Source organism: Copadichromis virginalis, linkage group LG5 (genome assembly GCF_057382275.1).
Source record: "Copadichromis virginalis isolate Kocher_CV1m ecotype Utaka linkage group LG5, C_Virginalis_male_GT1.1, whole genome shotgun sequence".
NCBI classification, from domain to species: domain Eukaryota; kingdom Metazoa; phylum Chordata; class Actinopteri; order Cichliformes; family Cichlidae; genus Copadichromis; species Copadichromis virginalis.
Genome location: NC_140622.1, coordinates 12,195,980 through 12,207,657, shown reverse-complemented (window position 1 = coordinate 12,207,657; position 11,678 = coordinate 12,195,980). Strand labels below are relative to the sequence as shown.

At 45.2% G+C, this 11,678-nt stretch overlaps 1 protein-coding gene across 1 annotated transcript; it reads right to left on the bottom strand.

Annotated features, from left to right (window-relative positions):
- Window positions 1–463: 463 nt before the first annotated feature.
- LOC146709002 (RNA-binding protein 38-like) lies at window positions 464–9,927 on the bottom strand. The gene is made up of 4 exons (XM_085455954.1): window positions 9,460–9,927; window positions 7,313–7,436; window positions 6,714–6,768; window positions 464–2,171 (listed from the first exon to the last, which is right to left on the bottom strand). Exons 1-4 carry the CDS (start codon window positions 9,670–9,672, stop codon window positions 1,829–1,831), a joined length of 735 nt encoding a protein of 244 aa, XP_085312080.1. The 5' UTR covers window positions 9,673–9,927; the 3' UTR covers window positions 464–1,828.
- Between the last annotated feature and the right edge of the window lie 1,751 nt (window positions 9,928–11,678).

The following is an 11,678-nucleotide window of genomic DNA, read 5'->3' as shown; positions in this document are numbered from 1 at the left end:
AAGCACAAACAGGGGGAAAAAAATGCTGCTGGGAGACAGTGCTAGGCAGCCTTGTTTAGCAGAGACAGGAGAAAAAAAAAAAAAAAAAAAAAGTTACTTGCAGCTCAGCATAATGGGCCTCAGAGCACTTTCTGACAAACACCTTTTATTTAAGTTTCATACTAAAGCCTCAGCAAGGGAACGAAAGCAAAGTGCACGGTCTAAGGGAACACCCAGCTCTGCTGAGAAGGTGTTGTTGTTGCTTGATAAAAGTCTGGGCCTCCTGCTCTCCCCCACCCCCAACACTCATATGCAAGACCTGACAGCACTCATTGCCACACACACACACACACACACACACACACACACACACACACAGCAGGATGTGTATTTTGTTACAAATGCAATGACATAAATTTGCTCTTTGGTTTTCATCGTTGACACTTCACATTAATAATAAAGACAGAAGACAACAGGAGGCATATTTAAGTACAAATTATTTTATTTTTTGGTATGGCTTCTTTGAAGGAACTGTAAAAGACATTCTTATTGGAGAAAAAAATAAAAAAATAATAGAACATTTCCAGAAAATATGAATGGGCATCAATGAGCCAGCTGTCAAATCCACTGACGGGGTGCAGCTGTGTCTCTGCAAGTTAAATGACTTAAGTGCCATAACGAAACAAAAAAAAAAAAAGCTATTTTAACTTAGTACCTCTTATAAATACCTACATATAAATATTGTAAATGTACTTAATGACAGACAACATTAAAATGCTGTACATGAATGTCCTTTTTGAGAGCAACAGTTTGACAATCTCAGTGACAAAAGAAGAAACAACACTGGTGTTTGAGCTCAGTGTCAGCTACCTTTAAACATCGATATACAAAGCTCCTGGTCCCCGTACGGCCACATACTGCTTGTGATTATCTACATCCATCTGAAATTATCAAGACCCAAGTCAGATAAATGTGACTGCTGGAAACAGTCAGGTCAGTTTCAAGGAACTCTCTGCACTTGGTTCTCTGGTGTGGGAGGGGCACTTAAGTTTCAAAGAGGGAGTTGTTATTGTTTTTAAATTAAGGCCTCTTCAAATAAAATAAGTGTGTAGTCCTGACATCATCTTGGGACAATGGAGCTCCGACAGTCTTATACTGAAACTTTCTGTTACCTCTTGAGGTGAACTCTCTTGTTGTCCCTCCTGTGTGGTGCTGAACACTGGAGGTTTGTTCATGGGGCAGTGCTCTGCCTTACTGTGTATAGCACCGGGTACACCCTCATCTCTGACTGTTCCCCCAGTGTCCTAAAGCAGCATTGCCCTTCATATCCACCCCAGATCCACGGGAATCTGGAGGTAACAGGGGTTTAACATGTCCCCGACAGCTCTCAAAACATCAACATGTACCATGGACATATACAACTTCCACTGATTGAGCAGAGAAACATGCGAACATTGATAATAATAGCATAGAAATAAAACATGGACAAGGACATTAATAAAGAAGGATAAAAATAATAATAATAATAATAATTAAAAAAGAAAGAAAAAAAGAAAAAAGAAAAAAGAAGAAGTGTCAGCTTCTGGAAGCTCTCGGAAGCAGCCACATATACTGCTCAGCTTCTCAACCTGAACCTTAGTCCTCCCACTACTTTTACCCTTTAACCAATGAGCCAAAAGCTCATCCTGATCATATAGTGCAATAGTCCCACCCTTTTTTCCTGAAAGCTACTTCTGGCAACAGCAGGATCACCCCGTAGGGCATTTTTCAATATCCTCTGTCCAAAGGCTTGCAACCACTCCACCTCCATCTCCTCCTCCTGCACCCCTTCCTCTGCTCCTCAACCTGCTCATTGCATACGGTCTGGCTGGATGTGCTGCTGTGGGGCGTAATGCAGGAACGCTGCACCAGTGCCAGTGGCAGAAGGGAGAGTGGGATGTACGGTAGGTGGGGCTGTGGTGGCGGTGGAAGGCCCAACAGTGGCTGTGGGGCTGGCGGTGTAGCTGTAGCCCAAGAAGCCAGCCGGGGAGGCGGCGTACGGGTACTGCTGCTCAAAGGCAGCCTGGGCGTACTGGGTGTAGGCTGCGCTGTAGTCCAGGTACGGGCTGGTGCTGACAGAAGTAGAAACCTGAGTGGGCAGCACCAGGCTGGGCTGCACATATGCTTGCGGGTAGATGTAAGGCTGGGCCAACCTGCACACAGACACAAGGGGGGGGGGGGGCGTTAGACCAGAGGACTAAAACAACTACTACAAGAGAAATCCAACACCTGGCTCCATTGTTTACACTGCGACCAGAGGGCGAGCATGTTAGAAATATACACTCTAGTGTCCAGAACTTTGAGAACTCCCACAGAAATCCACTGTTATTAAGGATAATCACACAAAAGAGGTGAGGGAGGCAGACTCAACCCTCCGTCAGTGTCAGTTAGTAAAAGCTACAGAACCTGTTGGATAGGCCCTCCTGGAAGGACGGGGGAGGGAGGGGGTGAATGATAGAGTCAGCCGTTACTGGCAGGTTTTCAAGCTCAGGCATCAGCAGAGTGTTTTAACAGCTGCTGCACTTCACTTACTAGACAGACACACACACACACACACACACACACACACACACACACACACGGCAGAAGTTGCAGTTTCTCTTGTTCTGGCTTAGTTTGAAAATCTCACTACAACAGGTGAACATGTTAGCTGGGGAGGGGAGGGGGATTATGGTGGCAGGGGAGCTCATCAGGGTTGGGTGCGAGGCTCTGCCAGGCCACATGGGCAGACTCTCAGATGTAGCTGATTAGAGCTGTGGGGTCTGGGGACTGTACAGTCTTTGCTTTGCCACTTTATCCACAAAAGAAATGGGAGTGGAGAGGGTTTTAGATTAGTCTATTTTTACTCAGGATTTGAAGCACATCTTTGGAGTTTGTTGTATAAAGGGATTAGTGATGGCAGCAAGCAAAAGAGCCCCCCTCTTTCATATACATGGTGATATAACTGACTATTGAGAGAGCCTTGACCCCGGATCCTGCAGTCGTGTGGTGGGCAGGGTGGGGCGGGCGGGGGTTTGGGGGGGGGGGGGGGATCCGCAGACAAAGGCAAGATAGCAACAACAAAATGTCACATTGACTTGCACTCTTCAACCACATCTCAGTGCTGAATAAAATCTTCCTCTCATGGACTGTTTTCAAGTTTCAGTCTTATCGTTTTCCCCTCTCACACAGATTCAGTGCATTAGATGAAGGTTAGTATTAAAACACAGCTATCAAGCAACCAAAAACAAACACAAAAACTTAAGCATGCAGGATAGGGATTTCATCATAGTCTCAATACACTCATTCACACACACACACACACACACACACACACACACCTGTCTAATATTTCTGCCCTCCCCATTTATTCACCCGCCAACACACACACCCGTTGCCACTGCAAACCCCAAACCATGCCATAATAGGGAAAGAGTCACAGTACAAATCAGGATAACCTCTTCACTTCATATCACACAGAAGGGTAAAGACAAAAAGGCACTCCAGTCCATCACAGCACACGGCACTTCACTCTCAAGCCATCACTGGCACCTTGGAGAGAGGCTGGCTGAGGGAGGAAGGAGGGGCGGGTGGGTGGGTAGATATTTTCTGCCATATCCCTTCTCGGGACTAGTCCGAGTACTGTGGGCATCCTCTCATCCTCTGCTGGCACACTGGTCAGCTGGCAGCAGGAAGCAACCATGGCATAAGAGTGATTATTGTCAGCAGTAACATTAACGTCCTATTGTGTGGTTAAATAGATGCAGGGAAGAAAGAAAGGGGGGGGAGAAGCATTTTTCAGGTATCATCTCAAATGGAAAATTCAAACTCCATAAAACTTGTATTGTATTCAAACAACAAATGAGTCATCTGGCAAGTGAAGGGGAAATGAGTTCTAGTGCCAGTGGTCTGAGCACAAAACAAAACAGTGGCTTTTAACAAGTAGGCATAAGCAAATGAGGGCAACCCCCACCCGTGAGCGCATTCTACAGAGAGACATTCACTCTGCACACAGCTTTCAAAGATAGCCATACATTAATGCTGCGGGGCATATGTATGCCCTTTCACTCGCCTTGTGCATAATGAGTTCGCATGTTCTGAGGCAGATTTTGGCCTCAGGCAAGTGACCTTGTGTAGGTGAAGAGAAATACAAAAATGAGAGACAAAGAAGTCCTGAATTAGATCTTTTGTGTCTGAAGAGGAACGGATAGACATACAGTGAGAGCGGGGGAAAAAAAAAAAAAAAAAAAAAAAAGATGGTACCGAGGCAAGTTGGGGACGAGGCCACAGATGCCAAGTGGTGGGGGGAATGTTGATGACGGCCCGAAGATTATCAGACTGGCCGTCAGCTGGTTTTGTGCTGACAGCCAGTCTGTGTGCACCTCACATAGTGACACTCTGAGAATGGCAGGCTGAGAGACCAGAGAGACAAGCTTACAAGAAACCATTTGATGCCCGTAAACATTACTAATATAAGCAGCTGAACTCGCTGTCATTAATGAAGGCTGCATAACGATGTGATGGGAAAAATCCTGCGCTCGCGTCACACACTGAGCAGCTAAATATTTCTACATGATAACAAGTGAAGTTTCAGTGCGTGACTCACCATAACACAGAGTGGGGAAACAGACAGGACTGGATAGGGCGAGAAATTAACAACCCATTTACAGCACCTTGAAGAGGGCCTCCACTCTTTGTTAAAAGGAACCTGTTGTTCTTTGAAGTCAGACAGACGAAAAAAAACAAAAAAACAAACGTGTTTTGTTTGACACCTGTAGAGGTGCGTTTCCAAGGGAGGCACAGTCTCATTAAAGCATTAAGCCTACAACACCAGGGTTCCCATACCCTTCCCCCTCATTCGCTTTTTACCCCGTCTCAGTCTCACAGAGGTGTCAGTTTTCAATATCTCCTTTTGACACCCCGGCAGTTGCAACACTGTAAGGGGAGAAATGAAAGTTAAAAAAAAAAAAAAAAAAAGAATGCAAAAGAATATACATATAAATTGTGTGATGCACGAGAAGCAAGCATATTGACAACTCATCTCCTCGCCATCAAAACAATGTCCCTGGCCTCAGTGGCCCCCTCAGGGCTTCACACTCCTCCACATCTGCTGACCACAGCTATACACACACATCCAGAGCAGCAAGCCGTAGCCGGCACACCACCGCCACTGAGACGCTCTGAGTACTGTATAAAAATCCTACTTCAGATCATGTCCTCCTCGTGCCATATGTTGTCAAGTGTGTGGGGGGGGGGGGGGGGGGGGGGGGGGGGCTGAAAGAAAAGCCACTTGTACACTCTGCAGCTTAGGGAAGTCTGGGTGCCATGCAGAAGAAACTCAGGAGGACAGGTGCTCTGTGTGCCTTTCCACGTCTCTGGGGTGGCGTTCATGGGAAATTAAGGGGGGTATCAAGACTGTAACATGAACCAGCACCTGTCAGATGCATGCCTCAAACCGGCACTGCATATGGCAAACTCTCAGGGTCTGGTACCATCCATGCTTTGTGCAGTAGGACTGTGGACATGGGACTTTTCTGTGCCTTCTTAAGGTCTTGGAACATGAAAGGACACCCCCCCCCCCCATGGGAATCCTATAATTTAGAATTTGTGATATCTTTCAGAACGCTGTATGGCTCATAAGTAGTCCTCATAAGAGTCTTAAGTCTTTCGGCTTCACTGTTCTCAATAACCACTAATATATTTCCTACTTTGTCATCGTCCCTGTGGACTGTCCTGGGATTTCCATGAAGCTCACATATACCTTATAGGGCAGCAACTTACAAATTACTTTTCTATATCAATCCACACTGCTTTTTACTAAGTCATGGTTGCTCTTGTTCCTTTTTATAGAAGAGTTCAATCACAACTGAAGCAAACTCCAACCAAAGCCACAAAGCAAAATCTAAAAGCATAAATATGTAGTTAATGGTCATATAAAACCCAGTAAAATACGCACATCCAAAGTAAAACAAACAAACAAAAACAATAAAAAAAAAGAAAAAAAAAAAAGAACCCCCAAACAAAAACAAAACCACATACACAGTTGTGATAAATCACTCTCAAACCACCACAAAGTCCTAACAATAAAAAACTAAGCATCAGGCTAGTTAATGATGGGCTTAAAATTTTGCATCTTTTTAAGACTAAAGCATGGAAGAACTGTTTTTTCTAATATATAAGCAATTTATTTCAAAACCTGTCCCTGTGTTTCTTGCATTTTCCTCCAGACAGCTGAGTGTTTTGCAGTGGTGTAGCTTTAAGGATGATATCTGAGAGCTGTCGGTTAGAGTAGTAGAGGGGCGGGGGCGGGGGGGTGTCATTACTCTAGCGAAATGCTCATTAGCTGCCCAGCAGACCGTGGCTCCTAGACGCTATCCAGGCTGTTTCTACAACAAAGCCACTTGGAGAAAGTCTTCTCAGTGACAGAGCCCGGTCAGGCAGGTACACGAGTCAACAGGCTCCTGCCAGAAGTTAACAAGTGAGTCACACATTCACCTCTGGAATGCACTTCTATTACCACAGATATGCGAATCATCTCCCGGCCCTACAAAACTCAAATATGCTAATAGGCTACTTGTGGAGTTGCATGTGGACACAGAAACTGACGTGTGCTTCCCAGAGGCCCTGTTTGTCAAAGAAATGGTAGCCTAGCGGCGTTGCGCAGAGCGTGATGCGAGCGAACAGAGCTAAGCGAGCGCCCACTCCCTCTCACTTACCCATACTGCCTCTGGATGAGCGCTGGGTGGATGGGCTGCACTCCGATGGATATGCCTGCAAGAGAGGAGGCTGGCTGTCAGACACACATCTGCATTTACAGAGGAGGGCTAGAGAACAATACACAGAGGGCATGGGGAGACAGAGGCAGCGCCTGTTTCGATCCTGCCACAGAACAACAATTTCAAATGTGTGGCGAGCAACAGTACCAACATGTATGCACTTGGGAAACTGGGTGTCGTTCGGCCCATAAATAGTGGCAAGCTAAGAACACATGTTGCACAGTTAATTATAGTTTTTAGCCCTCATGGGGGTGGGGTGTATTTTAGCTAATCAGTTTGTAAAGATGACGTCTAGGCCTTCCCAAGAACTCAAACAAGTATTAAATAATCTTTTGATGATGGTGACCTCATTCTGTCAAGCAATCTGTAGTTCTGATGGGAGTTTGAACCTCACACCCGCTTTCAGTTTTATGGATACTGATAACTTTTGTTTTCTTGCAACAAGTCTTGAAATCAGAATCAGAATACTTTATTGATCCCTGGGGGAAATTATTTTTTGTTACAGTGCTCCATTTTAAACCAAATAAACCTCATCTTACCGGTCTGTAAACTACGAGGCTTGGCACCCAGGTAAGCCAGGTTGACGTTGGCCTTCCTGCCATCAATGATGGGGTTGGGATCCTTGCAGGCCCTCTCTGCTGCTCCTCGATCTGTCATAGTCACCTGGTGGCACAGTCGGAGGGAAAAAAGGCATCATGTTACAAATAGCTTCAGGGCTTTGGTCTGACAAATCAAAACAAAACCAAAACGCGCTTTAAAAATTAAAAAACAAAACAGGTTTTGGTCTTCACGAAAGCCCCCCCACCCCTACAGGCTTTCTTCTGTTATGATCCCGTTTCTCTCAAGAAGGGGAAACTACAAACAAAGCACAATGATAATCTTTGAAAACTGCCCACAACAGCAGTAGCCGGCCACTCAGCTGCCACACGGCCATGGGCAGAGCTGCTGAAATATGGATCTGGGGAGAGCAACAAGGAGCTTATCCAATTAGGGCCAAAATAAGGAGATTGGTATTAGTCCACCCCTTCCTGGCATTAGTTGAGGCCTTCTGTTTTGATTGCCATGTTCTGCCAACACCGAGTCACCTCTGTGTGAGAAACGAGCAGCGAATGTAGGCCACAGATTGCATTGTTTAAGTGGACCATTTAAAAAAAAAAAAAAAAAAAAAAAAAAGCCTCTTCATCGTGGAAGGATCTGGAACAAAGCCCACTCAGGGCCTGTGTTGTGAACACACAGGAAGGAACGAGGCCGTGTTTACACTGAAGAGCCTTGCTGTGGGGGGGTTCTACTAATCCACCTCTGAAGTGTGTTTAGGAAAAAAGAAAAAAAAGAAAAGAGGTGTACTCAGCTTTGGGCAACTCCCCTGCCCTGCTGCCAGCTACCTCTGCTCCAACTGAAACCCTCAGAAAAATAGAGTGAGCAGGTTGCCTCATGCCACACACACACACACACAAAAAAAAAAATGTAACTCAGCATAAAGTGCTCATCGTGCCACTGTGTATCATCCTCGGCAGCACCCATATCACCCTGAGCCTGTCTAACCTGAAACACCAGCCTCCTCGCGAAGCCGCTCGATACCAGCTAGACTCACAGGACGGGCTTTCTTCTCAGTTAGAAGGCTGATGTGTAAACACAAGAGAGCAATTGTCTTACAATTGTGCCGTTAGAGGTAAACATGAACACATAACCGTTTTCCATTCCTTCTTTGGCCCGAGAGGTCGTTATTTGGGCTGATGCAGCTTTCCAAGTTCTAGTAAATATTTGCATTTCTTATGCGCTTCTGTTCTTTGTGTCAGAAAGAGTGCAGGTCTTTGTCTTGCGAGAACAAGACAACTCACCTCTTAATGTAGTTTTACACTGGGCTTTGCAGGGGTTCTTTGACACTTCTCACTAACACAGCGTAAATCAACTATGGCCAAACACAGTTCCAATCAACACAATGCGATGACCTCATAAACAGCAGGTTTAAGCACAAGTCAACAAGTTCAGCTTGCAGAATGATGCGATCAAAGGGAAACTTAACATACATGTGGGGAATGGGATAAAGCCAAATTTACTGATGCTGGAATTTCTCTCAGCAGCCAAGATGTGATGTAAATCATGTGCTCCGGTCCTTGACAATGGAGGGCAGGGTGTACAAAGTAAGCCTCCCCACTGCTCCAAAATAACCATATAAAGCCAGCAAGAACACACACACACACACACACACACACACACACACACACACACACACTTCCAAGAGCCATAAGCCGAGGCTGTTTAGGAGTGAATGAGGTGGGGGAGACTTGATTGGGTGGGTTTGGGGGGGTAACATCAGACATATGTTGAATTATAATCTTCTTAGTTATCCATCAACTTGTGTCATCCTCATTAAGCTAAAATAACAGCCAGCCAGGCAAAAACGGAGATGCTGCTGCGCAATTGTGCGGTTAAGCCTCAGTGTGTGTGCGCGCGCGTGTGTGTGTGTGTTAGGGGTTGTGGTGGGGGTGCATTTGACATGTATTTGAATGACTGAATGCTGTATTATGCGGAGTCACAAAACTCAAAGAGAGAGAGACACAGCAGCAAACAAAAAGATCGCTGTTATGTAGACACAAACAGAATTTAGCTGATAGATGATACGGTTTGATTGCGCTAAATGTCGTGAAAGCGAGCGGATGATAGTGAAAGTTTTGCTTCTACTTACGAAGCCGTATCCTCGGGATTTGCCGGTCTGTCGGTCCGTTATCACCACAGCCTCATCAATGTCCCCAAAGGCCTCAAAGTATTTTCTAAGTGAGGCATCGTTTGTGTGGTACGGCAGCCCGCCGACAAAGATCTTGGTAAAAGTAGTGTCTTTCTGAAGCGCTGTGGGATGCATGACGTCCAGGGCTCCGTTCATATACTGATGAAGAAGCATTGGATCAGCCGGAGACCAGTACTTGGCACGCGGAAGACTTAGAGCTAACAGAGTCCCAGCATCAGAGAAACCAAGCCCAGTCTCGCTATGTTTCACTCGAGCTTCTCCAACTCTTTTTTATGTTTTTTTCAAAGTTGCAGCAACCTGATGATATCCACGACTCAGTCCGCGTGAACTCGCGTCGAGGATGCCTGCTGCTTCGCTGCTGAGAGGAACCGCTGGGATCATTTATAGTGCAGTTACCCGGGCCACGCCCCCTTCCGCTGCCAGCCAATCGGCTTACAGCCTAGGTGCCGGCCTTGGCAGCGCTCACTCCTGCTAGTTTCCCCCTTCATCCTTTCCCGGCGCTGTGCTGCACCTGCTTTTGTCTTTTACAAACACAAAGAAAAAGCCGCACACTACGGCAAAAAGCGCGGAACCATGTGGCAGACATGGTTCTGTAACGAGGAAGTAAAGGATTCAGCTTCTTTCCTAAAACACCTAACCCAGAGCTTAAAATAGTGCTTATTTTACTCTCGTTTGACTTTGGAATCGTGAGGTAGCAGCTATAGCCTGAGCAGATAGCAAAAGTTAAAGAGTTGCTAATGATTAAACTCTCAATGCTCATGAAAAAAAGGGGCCGCTGAAAGAGCAGCTAAGCTCACATACACAAACTCTGGAGCCTTACATGGTCATGATAAGCTCCTGATTTCCATGTTTATCATGTAGTCGACATAAAACAGTCACTCATCTACAGCACATAGAAAGTGCTTCAGTCTCATGATCACTATAAACTTTTTTACATCTCAAAAGGCTGGAATAGCCCCTAATAATATTACCATATATAGTCTTTGACTCTTTTGAGCCAGATGCCATGACTCCAATAGCTTTACATGGTTGGGCATTCTGTTAACAGACTGGTTAAGCTGTATTTTTTGATAGTATACTGAGAAATTAATGGGGCAAGTGTAAAAATGTCTTGCCAGATGTTGCATTCTCTATGTACTGCTAATAACAGACCCAGTGATGCCTTCAGCTGTAAGTGCTGAAAGCAACAGGTCAGGCCTCATACAATAAGTTTAAATTGCCATTTTGCCTTGGAGTTCCAGTTAATCGCTTTATTTGACTTGGACTTTCTGTTCAGCTAATCAAAAGAGTTTGGTGCAGCGGGTGAACTGCTGAGGAACCAGGACCCAGAGAAGTGTCACAAGCATCACGTCATGAAAGTCGAGGTGAGCCGATGAACTGTTGCAGCAGCACATCTTCCCGCCCTCAGTGCCTTGGAGTTCCAATGCTAAGTACCAAGGGTCAGGCTGACAGTGAGATGATACTCTAATGACCTCAATAAAAAAGGTATTTAATTCACACCTTCTCCCCTATGAACTGCTTCACTTTTCTCGCATGCCCTTTGTAGCTCGTCTTGCTACCTCATTCATATCCTCTTGATAAATCCCTCCCTTTTCCAGCTTTGTGCCTCAGTCAAAAACCTCAGTGTTTAACTTTGATATCATTTGTCCTGCTTAAGCTCCCTGGCCTTTTCTATAAGTAACAGCTGGAATTAAAACCATACAGGGCAAAATGCTCCACCTGCTGGTTAGCTTGGATTAACATAGGCAGAGAGGAGGAGACACTGTGAGCCAGATGTTCAGTTTATCTTAACTTTATGATTATTCCCAACACCTACAGAGAAATAAACAGCTGAAGTATTAGAGACAGTGGTGATGTTTGAAGGTGATGTTTTTAGATGCAGGGTACAGTTCCCCAAACTCTCAACAATCGAGACAGCAAAATAGCTGGGCTCTCCCTCAGGCTGGAATAAACATGTTCAAATCTAAGTGTTTACACATATTTATTTATACAGTTTCCGAGTTTCATTAATGAAGCTAAACCATGGGTAACAGCAAATCGCAAGAAAATGAAGAGCTGTAAAAAATAAAAAGCTGGACATATTAAAAAAAAATTAACCATAACATCCAGATGAATGCCAAATAAAGCCCTCTCCCTCTAAGACCAACTGTCATGCAGCT